We start from the raw sequence: 20,246 nt of genomic DNA on the forward strand, positions 1-20,246 counted from the left end.
CGCCTCGGTGCTTGCGGGGCTTTGTTTAATCAGAGCTCATCTGCTGAGCCGGCGTGGCCGGTGTGCATCTGTCTGTCCATCACTGCGTCCCTCCCGCTGGCTCATTTCCCCATCTGGGTGTGATCCCCGCACGGCCTCTGGGTGTGTGGGTGTGCCAAGTACAAACCTCGTGGGAGTCTGAGTGGGCGCCCCACCCCTGGGCTGTGCCCTTTCCTCCCAGACTGGTTGTGCCGGGGCGGGGCTGCGCGGAGCAGGGGGTGGGGCGTGTGCGGGCCCAGCCGGGCCTGGCCTGGCCTCACCTGCAGGGAGGGGCCTCCCAGAAACTGCCTTCCCACGCGGCTGCCCACCTCGCCACAGCCCGCCCGAGGAGCCAGCGCGCGCGCACACCGCCACCGCCTGCAGCCCAGCCCCAGCCGGCACCTGCGTTCATCATGTTCAAGGGGCTGAGCAAAGGCGCCCAGGGGAAGGGGTCCCCCAAGGGCTCCCCAGCCAAAGGATCTCCCAAGGGCTCCCCCAGCAAGCACAGCCGGTGAGCAAGGGAGCTGGTGGTTGGGAGCTGGGGTCAGGGTAGTGTGGGGCCCGGATGTTCATGGAGCCCAGTACTGGACTTTGGTGTCCCCAGGCCAAAGTGGGGAATGATTTCCCACCTCTGGCAGAGCTTCAGCCCCAGCAGGAAGCAGGGGATGGCCTGGGGCTCCCCCCCTCCCCGACATTCTCCAGGCAGGCCTGAGGGCCACACTGCAGGATTGGCGCTAGACCAGGGCCTGAGCTGGGATTGGGGCGACAGGAGAGCCGGCTCTCTGACCCTTGGCCGCACTGAGCAGGAATGGACTTCTGCAGGCTGGGCAGAAGGATGGAGGGGTGAGAGAGCAGGATTTCTGGGAGCAGGCAGGCTGCTCTCCCAGCACTCCCGCCCCTGGCCTTGGGTCCAGCTTCAAGAGTTGGGTCTTTGGTGCAGGCACATGGTGGGGGGTGGAGGCCTTGCTCTCCTTGGTCACCAACCCCCTGTGGACGGACTTGGCCACCATCTTCCTGCTCACTGGCTTCAGCCCCTCTGCCGGGAGAGGTGGCAGAGGGCTACAGGGTGCGGGGGTGCTTAGGTACAGAGATATGAGAAGAGATGAAAGGCGGATGTGGGGGTGCCCATTACCCTCGATAGGGATCGGGGCACAGAGGCTGGGCGTCTGGGCGGACAGGAAAGACAGCAAGCAGTTAAGACTCTCACTGAGTGACCTGTCCCCCTGAGGCGCCCAGGCCCAGCCCAGGATGGAGTGTAAGCTCCTGGTGGGGCCACTCTTCCAGGCCAAACCTAGGCCAACTCCAGGCAGCCTCCTGGGCCGGGCAGTCCTGGCCTGGGCTGCTCCGGCTGCATCTCTGAAGAAGGGCAGCGAGCGGCCCTCGAGTGCAGTTGATGGATGTGACACGTCGCTGATGAGCATCTGTGGGGCATCAGGACGGCTCTGGGCTCCAGATGTCCCTGCTTTTCTGGCACGCAGCTCTGGCGCAATAAAACCTAATGTCCAGGCGCTGGGGACCCAGGACTGTAGTCCTAGCTACTCAGGAGGCTGAGATCTGAGTAAGGATCAAGGTGTATTTTTTTTTTTTTTGGTCGGGTCGTAGGGCTTGAACTCTGGGCCTGGGAGCTGTCCCTCAGCTCTTCAGCTCAAGGCTAGCACCACTTCGGCTTTTTTCTTTTCGCTTATGTGGTGCTGAGGAATTGAACCCAGGGCCTCAGGCATGCAAGGCAAGCACTCTACCACTGAGCCACCTTCCCAGGCCCAGGATCAAGGTTTAAAACCAGTCCAGGGCCCTCCCCCACAGTATAACCCCTGCTTTCACTGTATTTGATGTCGGTATAATTTGTGGAGGGGAAGGGGAAAAACAAATTGTTTAAATAGGGATACAGGTGGACCCATTGCAACAATGAGATGTACAAGTCGTTATGTCGAAAACGAACTTTACAACTTTGGTGTGTGTGTGGGGGGGAGGGGGCGGATTGGGTGGGAGGGCGTGGAGAGGATGGGAAGGGGAATCAAAGGAGGAGGCTACAATGCTTGATAAGAAATGTACTCATTATCTTGCCCATGTAATTGTAACCCCTCTGTACAGTATTTTCACAATAATAAAAAAAAAGTGCTGCACACACACACACACAAAAAAAACAGTCCAGGGGCTAGCTCAGTGGTAGAGCGCTTGCCTCACATGCATGAGGCCCTGTGTTCGATTCCTCAGCACCACATAAGTAGAAAAAGCCAGAAGTGGTGGTGCTGTGGCTAAAGAGGTACAACACTTGCTTTGAGCTGAATTGCTCAGGGACAGTGCCCAGGGCCAGAGTTCAAGTCCCATGACTGAACCAAAAAAAAAAAGAAATTGCTGAATGAAAGTATGGAGAAGAGCATGAGGGCATGGGCCGCAGGCTCCCCGACCATGTGATCCTGAGCAAACTGCGTCCCCATCTGGACTTTGAATCTTGGAATCTGGAGAATACTGGTGGTTACCACCATCTCTTAGCTTTTCTCTGCCCCGCATTGACTTATCCATATGGTTCCTGAAGCCCTGACAACGCCGTGTGTGTGTGTATGTGTGTGTGTGATCTGGAGAATATTGGTGGTTACCACCATCTCTTAGCTTTTCTCTGCCCCGCATTGACTTATCCATATGGTTCCTGAAGCCCTGACAACGCCGTGTGTGTGTGTGTGTGTGTGTGTGTGTGTGTGTGTGTGTGTGTGTGTGTGTGTGTGTGTGTGTGTGTGTACAGGGCTGGATAGAAGAAAGTTGGGGTGTCCCCAGCCAGGCCTCTCAGGGATTAGCGGCTAGCTGGTGATTCACTTGCTCCCTAGAAGTGAGTAGGCAGCTAGGTAGAGACGGGAATCAGACAGGCTAGCAAACTTAGTCTGTGGTGCCCAGTGCCTGGCACTCTACCATTTGAGCCACAGCTTCACTTTGGGCTATTTTGGTGGCTAACTGGAGATCATTGTGTCATGGACTTTCCTGCCCAGACTGGCTTTGAACCGTAATCCTCAGATCTCAGCTTCCTAAGTAGCTAGGATTACAGGCATGAGCCACTGACACGTAGTGCCCTTCACTTTCCAAGCCTGCATGGGGGTACAACAATCTCCCTTCCTCTGGGGCTGAGGGTCTCAGAGTTGCCCAGGCCTTGGCTGCTCCCCTGCAGGGTGGGTAGGCTGGCAGGGTGGGGAGAGGAGGGGGAGGGAGGGGAGGACCCTAGCTGGCAGAAGCCTTTCTCCCATGCCCTCTGCCTTTCCCCTCTTATCTCTCACCACCCTCCAGGGCTGCCACCCAGGAACTGGCGGTGCTTATCTCTCGCATGCAAGCCAATGCTGACCAGGTAGAGAGAGACATCCTGGAGACCCAGAAGAGGCTGCAGCAGGTAAGGCCTGTGCAGGCTAGCCTCATGCCCGGTGGTCCTGGATTGTCACTCTGTAATGGTAAAGTTGGGACAAGTGTCCAAGTCCTTCATTGTCCACTCCCCAAATACAGCAGGAGAGAGGGCTCAGCCTGTCTTCTCTGCTGGGGGCGGGGGGGAGGAGGGGCTCAGGATCCTGATGTGCCCTTGCTGCTTGTCATCCAGATGTTCTGGCCCTCTGCCTCATGGTGGGCTGGCTCCACCAAGGTCCCAGGCTGGGCTCAGGCTGGCAGTGCTGGGTCAGGAGGACATGGGAGAAAGCGCCCGGCTCTGGGCCCTGCTGAGCCTCCATGTCCTACCCAGGACCGGGTGAACAGCGAGCAGAACCAGGCCCTGCAACACCAGCAGGAGACAGGCCGCAACCTGAAGGAGGCCGAGGTACTGCTCAAAGATCTCTTCCTGGATGTGGACAAGGCCCGACGGCTCAAGCACCCGCAAGCTGAGGAGATTGAGAAGGAGTGAGTAGGCTGGGGCCTGGGGCCAGAGGCCACAGGGGTGCAGGGAAGGTCTCAGACCAGCCCTGACCCACTGGCCACTCTCTGCAGCATCAAGCAGCTGCATGAGCGCGTGACCCAGGAGTGTGCTGAGTACCGCGCCCTGTATGAGAAGATAGTGCTGCCGTCGGACATGGGGCCCAGGGTCGACTGGGCGCGTGTGCTGGAGCAGAAGCAGGTCAGCAGCATCCCCAACACCTGAGATGCCCCAGAGAAGCTCACAGTCACAGCTTAAGCAGGACACTGGTGGCGCACGCCTGGAATCCTAGCTACTAATGAATCAGAGATCTGAGAATTGGGGTTCAAAGCCAGCTCACGCAGGAAAGTTTGTGAGACTCTTTTTTTCTTTTTTTGCCAGTCCTGGGGCTTGAACTCTGGGCTTGAGCACTGTCCCTGAGCTGCGTTTTGCTCAAGGCTAGTGCTCTACCACTTGAGCCACAGCACCACTTCTGGCTTTCTCTGTGTATGTGGTGTTGGGGAATCGAACCCAGGGCTTCATGCATGCAAGGCAAGCACTCTACCACTAAGCTACCTTCCCAGCCCTCTGTGAGACTCTTATCGCCAATGAACCACCAAAAAGCAAGAAGTGGTAGAGCATCAACCTGGAATAAAACACAACTCAGGGAGGTGTCCAGGATCCTGAGCTCAAGCTCCAGGAATGGCACACACGCAATAAAGGTCATACTTTCATGCAAACAGCACTCTCCTGGGGAAACAGCAGCCAGTCACCCAGGTTGCTCTTCTGGGGCCTGTCCACCCTCTGCCCAAATGACTAACCCCTCCAGGTGTGGGGAGGGTCCCAGAGGACAAGTAGGGTCCTGTGGGGCTCCTGGCCTTGCTGGCAAAACTGAGGGGCCTGTTCTTCTGTAGAAGCAGGTTCGTGAAGGCCAGTACGGGCCAGGCATGGCGGAGCTGGAGCAGCAGGTGGCCGAGCATAACATACTACAGAGGGAGATCGAGGCCTACGGGCAGCAGCTGCGGACCCTCGTGGGGCCGGTGAGTGAATCCTAACAGAAATGCATTTCTGCTGGGTCCCAGCCACTACCCCCACTTTCTCCCATCCAATCTGGGGCTCAGACCTGATGATCTTCTGGAGAGAGAGGTGGGTGTGTGGGGTATGGCTGGCGCAGAGGTAGGGGGCCATCTCTCATCGTCCTGCTCTTCACTGGCCCTGTTGTTTTTTTTTTCCTCCTTGGTCGAGGCAGGATGCAGCCACCATCCGGAGCCAATACCGGGACCTACTGGTGAGCAGGAGACAGGGCTGGGGAGGAGCGCCAGGCCCCTCGACGGGACCAGGGTTGCCAAGTGGCCTGATGGCACCTCTTGCCACCCCCTTTCTCCTCCCTCCCTCCACCCGACTCTCCTACCTCTGGTCGTGAGCACAGAAGGCAGCCTCGTGGCGCGGGCAGAGCCTGGGCAGCCTGTACACGCACCTGCAGGGCTGCACGCGGCAGCTGAGCGCCCTGGCGGAGCAGCAGCATCGCATCTTGCAGCAGGACTGGAGCGACCTCATGGCCGACCCTGTGGGCGTGCGGCGGGAGTACGAGGTGGGTGGGGACAGGCCCGGGCGGTGGGCGGCGAGCCGGCCTGGGGCCGTCCTGGTGCTCACCGCCGCTCCGACCCCACTCCGGACCCCCCAGCACTTCAAGGAGCACGAGCTGCTGGGCGAGGAGCAGAGCGTGAACCAGCTGGAGGACGACGGCGAGCGCATGCTGGAGCTCGGCCACCCGGCTGCCGGGCCCATCCAGGTGCGGAGGCCACGCCCACCGTCCGACGCTCGCCTGCCCAATCAGAGGGCTGGAAGGCGGGTGGGCGTGGCGCGAGTGCGGGGCGGGGCGGGGCGAGGGGCGGGGCAAGGCCCAGAGCTCTTCGCCATGGTCTGCAGGTCCACCAGGAGGCCTTGAAGATGGAGTGGCAGAACTTTCTGAACTTGTGCATCTGTCAGGAGCGCCAGCTGCAGCATGTGGAAGACTACCGCCGGGTGAGGCTGCAGCCCATGGCCCGGGGCTGGTGGCCCTGTGTGTGGCATCCCGGGGTGGGGTGCGGGGCACCTTGGGACAGCTGATGTTGTGAGGCCGGGAACGTCCAAAAAGAGCTTTGTCACTGAGAGGGGAAATAATGTCATGTATACATTCTCCGCGGGGCAATTTTTGCACCAGGAGTGGGGCACATCTTATTGATTTTGTTGGTGGTGGTGGTCGTGGGGCTTGAACTCTGGGCCTGGGCACTGTCCCTCAGCTCTTCAGCTCAAGGCCAGCGCTCTACCACTTGATCCATAGAACCACTTCTGGTTTTCTGGTGGTTGATTGGAGATAAGAGTCTCACGGACTTTTCTGCCTGGGCTGGCTTTGAACCACAATCCTCAGATCTCAGCCTCCTGAGTAGTTAGGATTACAGGTGTGAGTCACCGGTGCCTGGCCAAAAATTGGTTCTTAAAGGTGAAAAAGTCTTAACTCTTCTTATGAACAAAGCACAGCTCTGCATACAGCACATAAACAGATCCACAGCAGAACTGAGATATTAAAAGTTCATGGGAATCAGGTGTGGTGGTGCATGCCCATAATCCTAGCTACTTGGGAGGCTGAAGCAAGAGGATTTCTAGTGCAAGGCTTGCCTGAGCTACATCTCCAGTTTGAAGTCAGCTTGAGCAACTTGGTGATACTTATGTTGAAATAAAGTTTTTTGAGGGGCTTGGAATATAGCTTAGTGGTAGAGCATCTACCTAGCATGCTCAAGGCCTTAGGGTGAAGAACATGAAAAAAGAGACAAGGCTGGTACACACCTGTAATTCTAGCTACTCAGGAGGCTGAGATCTAACAATTGTGGTTCAAAGCCAGCTGGCACACATGAAACTGAGAGATTCTTATCTCCAATTAACCAGTAAGAAGCTGGAAGTGGAGCTGTGGCTCAAGTAGTACGAGTGCCAGCCTTGGACAAAAAAAGCCAAGGGGGTTGGGGCTGGGAAGGTGGCTCAGTGGTAGAGCGCTTGCCTTGCATGCCTGAGGCCCTGGGTTCGATTCCTTAGCACCACATAAATGAAAAGAAAAAAGCCGGAAGTGGCCCTGTGGCTCAAGTAGTAGAGCGCTAACCTTGAGCTGAAGAGCTGAGGGACAGCGTCCAGGCGCAGAGTTCAGGCCCCATGACCAGACCCCCCAAAAAAAAAGTCAAGGGGGAGTACGAAGTCTTGAGTTCAAGCCCCAGTACTGCAGGCACACACACACACACACACACACACACGCACACACACGTTCATGGGAATAGTGGGAGTGAATTAAGGGAGAAAAAAAGGTATAAAATAACTCTTTGGAGAGAGAGTAATGAAAAAGGCTGAGAAACAAAAGGACTAGTACAATAGACAGCTGGGATTTTCCACTGAAAATGTTTCATACAGTTGAGAGACAAAGGCCAAGGCATTTTTTTCATTCTCTTTAAGTGCATTTTCTTATATAACCACAATGCCATTATCATACATCCCGCTAGTACCCCTGTCCATGGAGATTCTGTATGTATGTTGGTACTGGGCTTGAACTCAGAGCCTCAGGCTCTTGGTTGACTTTTTCTTCACAAGGTGGCGCTCTCCCACTTAAACCTATAGCTCCACTTCCAGCTTTTTACTGATTAATTCGGGATAAAGGTCTCATGAACTTTTCTTTTTTTTTTTTGGGTCCAATCGTGGGGCCTGAACTCTGGGCCTGGGCGCTGTCCCTCAGCTCTTCAGCTCAAGGCTAGCACTCTACCACTTGAGCCACCGCGCCACTTCCGGCTTTTTTTTTCTGCTTATGTGGTGCTGAGGAATCGAACACAGGGCCTTAAGCATGCAAGGCGAGTGCTCTACCACTGAGCCACCTTCCCAGCCCCCTTGACTGGTTTCTTTCTTTTTTTTTGGGTCCGGTCGTGGGGCCTGAACTCTGGGCCTGGGCGCTGTCCCTCAGCTCTTCAGCTCAAGGCTAGCGCTCTACCACTTGAGCCACAGCACCACTTCCGGCTTTTTTCTTTTTGCTTATGTGGTGCTGAGGAATCAAACCCAGGGCCTCTGGCATGCAAGGCAAGCGCTCTACCACTGAGCCACCTTCCCAGCCCTCGACTGGTTTCTTAATGCATGTTCCTAGCTTTGACTCTGAGGCTGGGAGAAGTGCAGCTCAAACCTCCCATCCCCAGCAAGGCTGACTGCGGGACCTGGAGGGAGGCCGGTCAGGGCCCTTCCTCTGTGCTGAAGGACAGTCAGCAATATGTGCTGGTTTGAGCTCAGCTGCGGTGGGCTTAGCCTTGTTTGTGCTGTGCTGGTTTGCAGGGTCAGTGGGCAGCAAGTTGCCCCTGGCTCTGCCCTTGACTCTCCAGTGACCTTAGTTCCAGGAAGGAGCCGACTCAGTCAGCCAGACCCTGGCGAAGCTCAATTCCAACTTGGACACCAAATACAGCCTTGCTCCGGGGGACTCCACCGGCTCTGCTACAGAGCTGCTGAGACAGCTGGAGGTGAGACAGAGCCACCAGGCCGCCTGCACCCTGTGTCAGGGCCTTTCTAAGCCTCACCTCCACCCAACCCTGCCTGCTCAGTTAACGTGTGATGGGGGATGTGGGAGGACTCTGGGCAGCATGGCTGGCATGGTGCCAGGCAGCACCCCAACCCTCCCCACACCCCAGTCCTGAGCCTGTGGGTGTAGGTGTGTGCTCCTTTCATGTTGCCAACTTAGGACTCCACTCTTTTTTTTTTTTTTTTCCAGTAGTGGGGTTTGAACTCTGGGCCGGGCACTATCCCTGAGCTCTTCAGCTCATGGCAAGCACTCTACCCCTTGAGCCACAGTATGCCACGTGCAGTTTTCTGAGTGGTTAATTGGAGATAAGAGTCTCTCGGACTTTCCTGCCCAGGCTGGCTTTGAACTGTGATTCTCAGATCTCAGCCTCCTGAGTAGTTAGGATTACAGGCGTGAGCCACCGGCGCCTCTTGTGGGGTGGGTCTGGGGCAGATGGCCTCTGGGCAGCCCAGCCTGAGCCCCCACTGCCTGGATCCCTGGCAGGCAGAGGAGAAGCAGCTGAGAGTGGCTGAGAGGGCTCTTGGGGACCTGCAGAGGCAGAGCCAAGAGGTGGCCCCTCTGCCGCAGCGCAGGAAGCTGCCCCAGCAGCCGCTGCACGTGGACAGCATCTGCGACTGGGACTCGGGAGAAGTACAGTGTCTGCCCGCTCCCCCCTCCTGTTCCCAGCGCCCCACCCTCATCCTGGGCCCCAGCCCAGCCAACCTCTGCCCTCAGCACCACCCATTCCACCTAACCCAGCCCCAAGCCCTTCCCTGTCCCCACCCAGCACCTCCCACCTCTACTGGGGGGGGCATTCCAGCTGCTCATCCTACCTGTCCCTGCCCCCACCCCCTACCCATCTTGGCTTTGCCTGTCCCTCCAGCTCACATGAGCCCCTCCCACCCATCCCCCAGGTGCAGCTGCTTCGGGGCCAGCGCTATACCCTGGTGGACAATGGTGACCCCCACACCTGGGTGGTACAGGGCCCTGGCGGGGAGACTAAAAGTGCTCCAGCTACCTGCTTTAGCATCCCAGCGCCAGACCCCGAGGCCGTGGCCTGGACCTCCAGGTGGGTTTGTTAGGAATCCTGGGGGCAGGAGGCAGACTGTGTGTGGGCCAGCCCAGACCCTGTGGTGTCCAGGGACGGGGGGGGGGCACTCCCCCTGGGACGATGGCTACGGGGGGTGGGGGGGTTGGGAGGCAGAGGGCGTCACCCTTCTCTGTCACATTCCAGGCTGGCTTTGGAGCTGCAGGCCCTGAAACAGAAACTGGCCACAGTCCAGAACAGTCTGAAAGCTACGGCTGAGGAGCCCTTACAGCTTGGTTAGCAAAGAGTCCCGGAGGCTGGCCAGGGAGGAGGGAGTGTGCGGGGAACCCCACAGGATGTGGATTCCTGCTTTACCCTCTCTGGAGGGCTGGGATGGGTTGGGATGGCCCTGAGTTCCGGATGTTTGCTCTGGGTACTTCATCTCCCAGGCCCGCGGGTCCTCGGGGCTGTTGGTTTCTCAGATAGGTCCCGTCACGCCCCCACCCCTGCCAGCCCCCTTCCCACATGTCCTGTGGGCACTCAGGAAGCGTCCATCACCCGCAGACAGGAGCAAGGCCTGGGCCTTCATCGGTACCTCTGTCCCCAGCTCCAGCTGACGCAGCCGCAGCTGACCCACGGGCCCAGCAGCTCCTGACACACATGACCCAGCTGGATGGGGACCTGGAGCAGGTGGAGAGGCAGGTGCTGGGCTGGGCCCGGACCCCGCTGAACCGGACCGCACCCTTGGAGGACCTGGAAGGCCGCATCCACAGCCTCCAGGTGGGTGACCAGCCAGCCAGCATGGCAGCAGGGAGAGGAAGCAGCCACATCCTAGAGTACACACTCTTGTTTTTTGTTTGTTTTTTTTTTTGCATCCGGTCGTGGGGCCTGAACTCTGGGCCTGGGCGCTGTCCCTCAGCTCTTCAGCTCAAGGCTAGCACTCTACCACTTGAGCCACAGCGCCACTTCCAGCTTTTTTCTTTTTGCTTATGTGGTGCTGAGGCATCGAACCCAGGGCCTCACGCATGCAAGGCAAGCGCTCTACCACTGAGCCACCTTCCCAGCCCGGGTACACACTCTTTAGGGGGAGACAAGGCAAGAAACAACTGTGAGACCTGAGGTAGAGGAGGAGCGTGGACAGTCCAGGGCTGGGAACAGAGGATTCTTAAGCCGTGTGCCCGTGGCTCAGGCCTGTAATCTTAGCTACTCAGCAGGCTGAGATCTGAAGGCTGAGGTTTGAAGCCAGCCTGGGCAGAGAATCTCATCTCAAGTTCACCAGCAAAAAGCTGGAGTTGGGGCTGGGAATGTGGCTTTAGTGGTAGAGTGCTTGCCTAACATGCATGTAGCCCTGGGTTCGATTCCTCAGAACCACATATACAGAAAAAGCTAGAGTGGTGCTGTGGCTCAAGTGGTAGAGCACTAGCTATGAGCACAGAGAGGCTCAGGGACAGAGTCTAGGCCCTGAGTTCAAGCCCCAGGACTGACCAAAAAAAGCTGGAGTTGTTGTTCAAATGTTAGAGCACTAGTCTTCAGTGAACAATGCCCAGGCCTCGAGTTCAAGCCCCACTATCAGCACACAGACACACAGACACACACAGACACACACACACACACACACACACACACACAGAAAAGGATTCCCATCCTGGCTTCTCCACTGATGGGTGCTGTCACCTTAGGAAAGTCACTTCTCTGGGCCTCAGTTTCTCATCTCTGAAACAGGCACAATAAGGATTGAGCTGCTGAGATTTACAGGAACCTTTATGGGGAGGTTCTGGAACAGGCCAGAGTACACCCCCATACCGAGAGCAGTAAGGAAGCTCAGGGGAAGCCTGGGAGGAGATGTCTTCTGCTCCAGGGGGAGTTTGGGGCATCGCCACAGGTGACAATGCTCTCTGCCGTGTGAACTCAACACCCTGAGAGTTCCGTGAGTGGAGCCTGCCCTTCCCTACCCCCAAGCGCAGCAGTCCGATTAGCCTTCAAACTGCTGTCTGTTCAAATATCCTATATTACTTGTGTTTGGTTTTTTAAAAAAAATTGAAGGGCAAGAGGGAGGGGCTGCCCTCCAGCTAGGGGTGCGACAGGAAGGGGGGGAGTTTCTCTGTGGAAAGGAGAAGGCTGAAGGCTGAGCAGGTGCTGAGGGGCTCCCGTGTGGCCTGGCCAGCTCTTGCACCGGCTGAGAGTTGAGGCTGTCACACTGAAGTAGGTCCTGGGAATGTATTTGTTTTTATTTCTTTTGCAGGACTAGTGTTTGAATTAAGGGCCTTGCACTTGCAAAGCAAGCGCTCAGTCCCTTAAGGCATGCCTCCAGCTCTGCTCGGCTTTTTCCACTCCAGGCTGGCATTTGACCACTTGAGCCACACCTCTCCTTCCCACTTTTTGCTGCTTAAATGCAGATAGAGTCTCACAGAGTTGTCTTTTTTTTTTTCTCCCTGCCAGTCCTGGGACTTGAACTCAGGACCTGGGCACTGTCCCTGAGCTTCTTTGGCTCAAGGCTAGCTCTCTACCACTTGAGCTGCAGCACCACTTCTGGCTTTTTCTGTGTATGTGGCACTGAGGAATCGAACCCAGGGCTTCATGCATGCTAGGCAGGCACTCTACCACTAAGCCACATTTCCAGCCCACAGCATTATCTTTGATCCTCCAAGATCTCTTGCTTGTGAGTAGCTAGGATTACAGGTGTGAGCTCCCAGCTCCCAGCCCTGGTTTGTTTGTTCTGAGACAGGGTCTTGCTATGTAGTCCAAGCTGGCTGTGAACTCTGGATCCTCCTGCCTCAAGCCTCCTAAGTGCTGGTGTTAACAATGTGTTCTAACACACCCAGTACCATACTGGCTGCTGTACAAGCTGTGTTGGGAGCTACAAGAAGCCCCAGTTAGACTGGATGTGCCTGACACAGTGTGAGCGCTAAGCCATTCTTTTGGAACAGAAGAATGGACAGAAGCAGGGCTTTTGCTGTTGGATCCTGGAGCAATAAGATGGAGGATCTGGAAAGTTCCATGTGCAGGATAGTGACATGAAGATGACAATAGGCATCGTGTCCCCGGCTTTTGTGGATAACTGCCTAATAGACAGGATCCTGGTTCATCTCCCATTCTGTAGATGGGGAGGCTGAGGGTCAGAGAGGTTATCCTTTCCTCGTCCATTTGCCTCGGGAGCCTGAGCCTGAACTTGTACCCATCCTACTCTTCTGCCTCCATAGGCACAGAGTTAAGGGGGCCCAGAGATCCCTGACCCTGCCCTCCTCCCCAGGGCACAGTACAGCGCCTGCAGAGTCTGGGAGCTGAGAAGGAGGCGGCCCAGCAGGAGTGTGAGGTGTTCCTGTCTGCTCGGCCTGTGGGCCCAGCCGCCCTGCAGCTGCCCATGGCCCTCAACAATGTCAAGAACAAATACAGTGATGTACAGGTTCTGTGCAGTCTCTACGGGGAGAAGTGAGTGCTCAAGGTGGAGGGAGGGGCGGTCCCAGGGGCGGGGCCAAGACATCGAGGGCGTGGTCAGGGATGGGGGCGGGGCATCTGGGTGGGCGGGGGAAGTGTCCCACCCTTACCATCTCTCTGCAGAGCCAAGGCTGCCCTGGGTTTGGAGCAGCAGATCCTGGATGCAGACAGGGTCATTCGAGGCTTTGAATCCAACCTGGCCCAGGAAGCGCCCATCCCCGATGGCCCAGGGACACTGCAGGGGAGGGTCAGCGAGCTGCAGGTTGGAGCTGGCGGACAGCCTGGTGGGAGGAGGCAGCTGGTGGACTCCATCTCCTTGAAGCACGGTGATGTGTGGCTTCTGGGTCTTTTCTGTCGGCAGCACCAGCGGCGGGAGCTCCTGGAGCAGCAGGCCTGCGTGCTGGGCTTGCACCGCCAGCTGAAGACCACCGAGCACGCGTGCAGTGCCCTGCAGAACAACTTCCAGGAGTTCTGCCAAGACCTGCCGCGCCAGCAGCGCCAGGTGCGGGCCCTCACCGACCGCTACCACGCCGTGGGGGACCAGCTGGACCTGCGGTGAGCAGCCAGACCCTCAGGGCACACAGCATGTCCCCAGGAGACCTGAGATGGAGTGCAGTCTAGGCGCTGCACCTGAGGGGTTGGGTGACTTTCCCTCTCAGAGGTGGCTTTCCCAATCTTTAAAATGGGATCAGGTGCTGGTGGCTCACATCTGTAATACTAGCTACTCAGGAAGCTGAGGTCTGAGGATCAAGGTTCAAAGCCAGCCTGGGTAGAAAAGTCACTGAGACTCTTATCCTATTAACCATGAAAAAAAGCCTGAAGTGGAGCTGTGGCTCAAATGATGGAGCACCAGCTTTGAGTGACAAAGCTAAGGGACAGTATCCAGGCCCTGGGTTCAAGAGCTACTAGCAGTGCACGTGCACGTGCATGTGCGTGTGTGTGTGTGTGTGTGCGCACACACACACACACACAAAAGAAAGCCAGGTGCTGGTGGCTCACACCTATAATCCTAGCTACTTAGAGAGCAGGCTGAGATCTGAGGATCGCAGTCCAAAGCCAGCCTGGGCAGGAAAATCCGTAAGACTCTTATCTCCAATTAACCAGCAGAAAACCAGGAGTGGTGCTGTGGCTCAAAGTGGTAGAGCACTAGCCTTGAGCTGAAGAGCTGAGGGACAGCACCCAGGCCCTGAGTTTAAGCCCAGGATTGACAAATAAATAAAAGAAAATGGGATCACAATACAACTTACTTCCCTAAGCCTTGCTGGGCAGAGACTGCTCCAACTCGGAACCCAGCCCCAGCACAGAGTCATGGAGATCTATGTGACAGGTGGCTCAGTCCTGACCTGTCCAGAGGTGCCCAGTGGCCTCCTGTGTGTCCCTCACCCATCTTCAGAGAGCAGTTCTCACCTCTGCTCCCCGCTGCTCCCCCTGCAGGGAGAAGACAGTGCAGGATGCAGCCCTCCTCTACCAGCAGTTCAGGAACGGCAGGGACAACCTGAGCTCCTGGCTGGAGCAACTGCCTCACACCCAGGTGCGGCCGAGTGATGGACCCAGCCAGATCGCCTACAAGCTGCAAGCACAGAAGGTGAGGGGCCAGGGCTGCGGGTCAACCCGGGACAGGTGAGCCCCTGCCTCTGCCATGTCACCCCCCAGTGACCAAGACTCCAAAGTACTCTGAGAGGCCCGAAAGGCGGAGGCCAGAGCCCTTTCCTGTTCTGCCACCTGAGGGTGCAGTACTCCACTTGGCCCATCTCTCTCTCTGGCCCCAGGTAGGCAGTGGGGTTCACAGGGGTCCAGCCACTGCTGCAAAGGGTATAGCCCAGGCCCATGGGCAGCCCATGGTCTGCTGGAAGAATCTGATGTCCCAGGTCACTTTGCTGGGAGAAGTCAAGAGCTGTGGATACTCGCAGGCGGGAAGACTCGTGGTCAGCATCCTCAGCTGAAACTCGAGGAGCAGAAAGGGAAATGCATCTTCCCGGGTGCCACCCAGGCCCTAGAGCCACCCTGTGTACCTGGGTGGGCAGATCTGCAGCCTGATGAGCCCTTCGGGGATCTGGTACACACCACAGCTCCAGCTGGAAGGCCACAGGCAGGAAAAATGGACTTTGGAAGGGCAGAGAGAAAGATGTCAGGGGAAAGAGGGGCTTCTGAGGTGTCCCAGTAGCTCCCAACAACCCTCCCCTGCCAGGGGGGTGCTGGCTGCCTGTGCCCCTGGACATACTGGCAGAGGAGAGGGATAGAGCGGGAGGCATTTCCTGCTCTCTGTGACCCTCACTTCCTCCCTGGCAGAGGCTAATGCAGGAGATCCAAGGCCGAGAGCAGGACAGGGCCATGGTGGCCCGCCTGTCCCAGAACCTGCAGGCAACTCTCCAGGTAAGCACTTCCGCTTCAGCGGGACTCTATCCACCAACCTTGATCCCTGTTCCGGTCCCTGCCCCTCCCCCCCCCATGCCCAGCTCCCATTACTGACTTTTTTCTTTCTTTTTTTTTTTTTTCCTGTTCAGGATTATGAGGTGCAAGCAGATACCTATCGCTGCTCTTTGGAGCCCACCCTGGCGGTGTCAGCCCCCAAAAGACCTCGAGTGGTCCCCCTGCAGGACAGCATCCAAGCCCAGGTGAGCTGGGCCTCGGTGGGGGCTCAGCATCTCCCACACCAGCTCCACAGCCTCCAAGACAGGAGCTGACTCTGCTCTCCCTGTCCCCCACGTTGCCCTTCCCAGGAGAAGAGCCTTGCCAAGGCCTACACGGAGGCCGCAGCCGCCCGCCAGCAGCAGCTGCACCAGCTGGAGTTTGCTAAGAAGATGCTGGAGAAGGTACAGTGATGACACACGTTCTGTTCCCACACAGCTGGCCTGGGCGCTCTTCAGCTCAAGGCAAGCGCTCTACTACTTGAGCCACAGCGCCTCTTCCAGTTTTCTGGTGGTTCATTGGAGATGAAGAGTCTCGCGGACTTTCCTGCCCAGGCTGGCTTTGAACCTGTGATCCTCAGATCTCAGCCTCGTGAGTAGCTAGGATGACAGGCCTGAGCCACTGGCACCCAGCTCGGATGTCTTTATCCTTTCCTGTATCCCTGGGCAGGCCCAGCCACTGCTTGCTCCTCTCCCCAGCAGCTCTGACAGACTGGTGCCAATCCTAGGCAAGTCCTGGAGATGTCCTCCAGCACTGCCCTAGCCTTCGGGCCTGGCCACAATGATAGCAAGTTACCTGGATCTCTATTCCTACTAGAGCAGAAGCCAGGAGCCCTCCAGAGCTCCCGGTGACTTTCTAGCTTCTCCCTCTCTCTGTCCCTGTCTCTCTCCCCTCTCCTCTCTAGTCTCTGCTACATTTCAGCACCCCCTAGAGCAGACAGGCCCATGTCCAGAAGCCTGCTGGAAGAGGAAAGGAAGATTCAGAATGGAGAATCTGCATGTGCTCTCTATTATAGACTTATCTAGTCCTGTTTTGTACCCTAACATTATAGCATGAACTGAATCCTCTCAAAATCCTGCATCTAGGAATCTCAAGTCTTCAGCTCTGCTTCACTTCCTGGGGTCTACCAGGAAATCTCAGGAAGCTAGGAAGGGTCTTTGAGCTTAGGGATCGTGAATGAAAAAAATAGAGCTCCAGTCTTTCCTCCCCTTACCCCACATTCTTTCTCCTTTCACTCTACAGAAGGAACTCAGTGAGGACATCCAGATGTCCCATGATGCAAAGCAGGGGGCCGAGAGGTCGGTCCAAGCAGGGAGCAAGACTGAGGTCCTGCAGTCCCAGTTGGAGGAGGAGAGGAAGCGGGTGGCTCAGGTGCAGTACGAGCTGGAGGAGCAGAGGCACCAGCTGCTGCAGCTGAAGACGCAGCAGCCTGTGGAGAGGCTGGAGGAGAAGGAAGTAGTGGAGTTCTACCGGGATCCCCAGCTGGAGAGCCGAGTGGCCAGGCTGAAGTCCCAGGTGGAGGAGGAGGGCAAGAGGCGGGCCAGCCTGCAGGCAGACCTAGAGGCGGTGGCTCAGAAGGTCGCTCAGCTGGACAGCAAAAGGAAGAGCCTGCAGCCCCACCTGCTGACCAAGGAGATCACCCAGATCGAGAGAGACCCTGGCCTGGACAGCCAGGCCACCCGGCTGAACAGAGACATCCAGCAGTTGTGCGGGGAGAACACCGTCCTATCGGCCCAGCTGGAGGCGCTGAAGAAGGAACTGCTGGCCCTGGAGCAGAGGGAGGCGAGCGTGCAGGAGAAGGTGGTGGTGAAAGAAGTGGTCAAGGTGGAAAAGGATCTGGAAACGGTCAAGGCCACCCAGGCTCTGAGGCTGCAGATCGAGGAGGACGCTGCCCGGAGGAAGGGGGCGGAGGAGGCTGCGGCCAAGCTCCAGGCTCGCATCAAAGATCTGGAGCAGATGATCAGCTCCGTGGAGCCCAAGGTCATCGTAAAGGAGGTCAAGAAGGTAGAGCAGGATCCCAGCCTTCTCAAAGAGTCCTCCAGGCTGCGGAGCCTCCTAGAGGAGGAGAGGAACAAGAATGCGACGCTGGCCAGGGAGCTGAGGGACCTGCAGGACAAATACGCTGTGGTTGAGAAGCAGAAGCCGAGGGTGCAGCTGCAGGAGCGAGTGAGCGAGATCTTCCAGGTGGACCCAGAGACAGAACAGGAGATTGCCCGGCTCAGGACCAAGCTGCAGGAGACGGCTGAGAACAGGAGCAGCGTGGAGAGGGAAGTGGAGGCGCTGCTGCCCGATCTGACGGTCCTGCGGGCGCAGAAGCCCACGGTGGAGTACAAGGAGGTGACCCAGGAGGTGGTGAGACATGAGAAGAACCCAGAGGTGCTGCGAGAGATCGATCGCCTCAAGGCTCAGCTCAACGAGCTGGTCAACGCCAGCGGGCGCTGCCAGGAGCAGCTCATCCGGCTGCGGGGAGAGCGCGATGAGTGGAAGCGGGAACGGTCCAAGGTGGAGACCAAGATGGTGACGAAGGAGGTGGTGCGCCAGGAGAAGGACCCCGTGCTGGAAAAGGAGGCCGAGCGCCTCCGCCAGGAGGTTCGCGAGGCCACGCAGAAGAGGCGGGCTGCTGAGGATGTGGTGTTTGAGCTGCAGAACAAGTACCTGCTGCTGGAGAGAAGGCGTCCCGAGGAGAAGGTGGTGGTGCAGGAGGTGGTGCTCACCCAGAAGGATCCAAAGCTACGGGAGGACCACAGCCGGCTGAGCCGCAGCCTGGATGAGGAGGTGGGTCGGAGGAGGCAGCTGGAGCGCGAGGTTCAACAGCTGCGAGCCAGCGTGGAGGAGAAGGAAGGCCTGCTCAGCTTCCAGGAGGACCGGAGCAAGAAGCTGGCGGCTGAGAAGGAGCTCCGCCAGCTGACGCTGAGGATCCAGGAGCTGGAGACGCGGCCGCCTGCCGTGCAGGAGAAGATCATCCTGGAGGAAGTGGTGAAGCTGGAGAAAGACCCAGACCTGGAGCGATCCACGGAAGCCCTGCGGCGAGACCTGGACCAGGAGAAAAGCCTGGCGAAGGAGCTGCACCGGGAGTCCAAGAGCCTGCAGGTCCAGATCGACGTCCTCCAAAAGACCAAATCGCACGAGAAGACCATCTACAAGGAAGTGATCAGGGTAGAAAAGGACCAGGCGCTGGAGGGCGAGCGGGCCCGGGTGTGGGAGACGCTGAACCGTGAGCGCGCAGCCCGGGAGGGCCGGGAGGAGAAGGTGAGGCATCTTCAGGAGCGGATCGACAGGGCCGAGGCCCTCGGGAGGACCTGGTCCCGGGAAGAGGCCGAGCTGCAGAATGCACGGGACCAGGCAAGCCAGGAGCGGGAGCGGCTGCAGCAGGAGCTGCGGGAGTTAGAGCAGCAGAAGCACCAGAAAGTGCTGCGGCTGGAGGAGGAGGCCAAGCTGCTGTGCCAGAAGACAGAGAGCGAGCGGCAGAAGGCGGCCCAGAGAGGCCAGATGCTGTCCCATCTGGAGGAGGCCATTCTACAGGAGAAGGATCAGATCTACCAGAAGGAGAGAACCCTGCGGGATCTGCACACTAAGGTGAGCCGAGAAGAGCTCAGCCAGGAGACCCAGACCAGGGAGACCAACCTTTCTACCAAGATCTGCATTTTGGAACCCGAGACCGGAAACGACATGTCCCCTTACGAAGCCTATAAGAGAGGCATCATCGACCGCGGCCAGTACCTGCAGCTGCAGGAGCTCGAATGCGACTGGGAGGAAATCACCACGTCGGGGCCCTGTGCGGAGGAGTCTGTGCTGCTGGACCGCAAGAGCGGGAAGCAGTACTCCATCGAGTCCGCCCTCCGCAGCCGCCGCATCTCCAAGGAGGAGTACCACCTGTACAAGGACGGCCGCCTCCCCATCTCCGAGTTTGCTCTGCTCGTGGCCGGCGAGACCAAGCCCAGCTCCTCGCTGTCCATCGGCTCCATCATCTCCAAGTCCCCGCTCTGCTCCCCGGTCCCCCAGAGCACCGCTTTCTTCTCAGGCCTCTCCCTGGGGCTCACGGATGACAGCTTCCCCATCGCCGGGGTCTACGACACAACCACTGATAACAAGTGCACCATCAAGACGGCCATCGCCAAGAACATGCTGGACCCCATCACCGGGCAGAAGCTGCTGGAAGCCCAGGCGGCCACAGGGGGCATCGTGGACCTTCTCAGCAGAGAGCGCTACTCCGTGCACAAGGCCCTGGAGAGGGGGCTGATCGAGAACACCTCCCTGCAGAGGCTCCTCAATGCACAAAAGGCCTTCACCGGCATCGAGGATCCTGTCACCAAGAAGAGGCTGTCGGTGGGCGAGGCCATCCAGAAAGGCTGGATGCCCCAGGAGAGCGTGCTCCCGCACCTGCTGGTGCAGCACCTGACCGGGGGGCTCATCGACCCCAAGAGGACCGGACGCATCCCCGTCCCTCAGGCCGTGCTCTCTGGGATGATCAGCGAAGACCTGGGTGAGCTTCTGCAGGAGGAGGCTAGCTATGAGAAGGATTTGACAGACCCCATCTCCAAGGAACGGCTGAGCTATAAGGAAGCCATGGCGCGCTGCCGCAAGGACCCCCTCAGCGGCCTGCTGCTCCTCCCAGCGGCCCTGGAGGGGTACCGCTGCTACCATGTGGCCTCCCCAGGCCTCCCTCGCTCCTGTGTGCGCTGATGGGGTCCAAGCTGTGGGGAAGAGGGAGGGACGCAGCGGCGAGTCTTCCCTCTGCCCATCCATCGCCCGTTACTCAGGTGTTTGTGGTGTTGGGTTTCCTCTCCAACTTTGGTGCCTGATCCGTCCCCAGACGCGATCAGCTCAGCTCACTCCGCCCCCACCCGCCATGCTTCCAATAAACGAAGTCTCTCCGTGCCCTGTCTTAGTTGCATTTGCGGTGTCTGGATCTGACTGCCAGTGACTCATGGTGGCGGAGCGTC

The 20,246-nt window shown here is 58.0% G+C and overlaps 1 protein-coding gene across 1 annotated transcript; it reads left to right on the top strand.

Moving 5' to 3' along the window:
• Positions 1–362: 362 nt before the first annotated feature.
• Evpl (envoplakin) lies at positions 363–20,140 on the top strand. The gene is made up of 22 exons (XM_013008798.1): positions 363–529; positions 3,292–3,391; positions 3,731–3,885; positions 3,973–4,099; positions 4,792–4,917; positions 5,127–5,165; positions 5,307–5,468; positions 5,562–5,669; positions 5,807–5,902; positions 8,269–8,394; positions 8,937–9,083; positions 9,347–9,501; positions 9,667–9,755; positions 10,067–10,239; positions 12,710–12,888; positions 13,018–13,156; positions 13,256–13,449; positions 14,329–14,479; positions 15,184–15,267; positions 15,399–15,509; positions 15,615–15,707; positions 16,546–20,140. Exons 1-22 carry the CDS (start codon positions 432–434, stop codon positions 19,984–19,986), a joined length of 6,093 nt encoding a protein of 2,030 aa, XP_012864252.1. The 5' UTR covers positions 363–431; the 3' UTR covers positions 19,987–20,140.
• Positions 20,141–20,246: the final 106 nt, after the last annotated feature.

Source organism: Dipodomys ordii, unplaced genomic scaffold, assembly GCF_000151885.1.
Source record: "Dipodomys ordii isolate 6190 unplaced genomic scaffold, Dord_2.0 Scaffold7, whole genome shotgun sequence".
Lineage (NCBI taxonomy): Eukaryota > Metazoa > Chordata > Mammalia > Rodentia > Heteromyidae > Dipodomys > Dipodomys ordii.

Bases quoted from the DNA above. Each gene is read 5' to 3' on its own strand.
- Evpl (XM_013008798.1), top strand. From the start codon at position 432: ATGTTCAAGGGGCTGAGCAAAGGCGCCCAGGGGAAGGGGTCCCCCAAG. The intron at 12,889-13,017 runs GTGAGTGCTCAA...ATCTCTCTGCAG, and splicing joins TGCAGTCTCTACGGGGAGAA to AGCCAAGGCTGCCCTGGGTT. The intron at 13,450-14,328 runs GTGAGCAGCCAG...CTCCCCCTGCAG, and splicing joins GGGGACCAGCTGGACCTGCG to GGAGAAGACAGTGCAGGATG.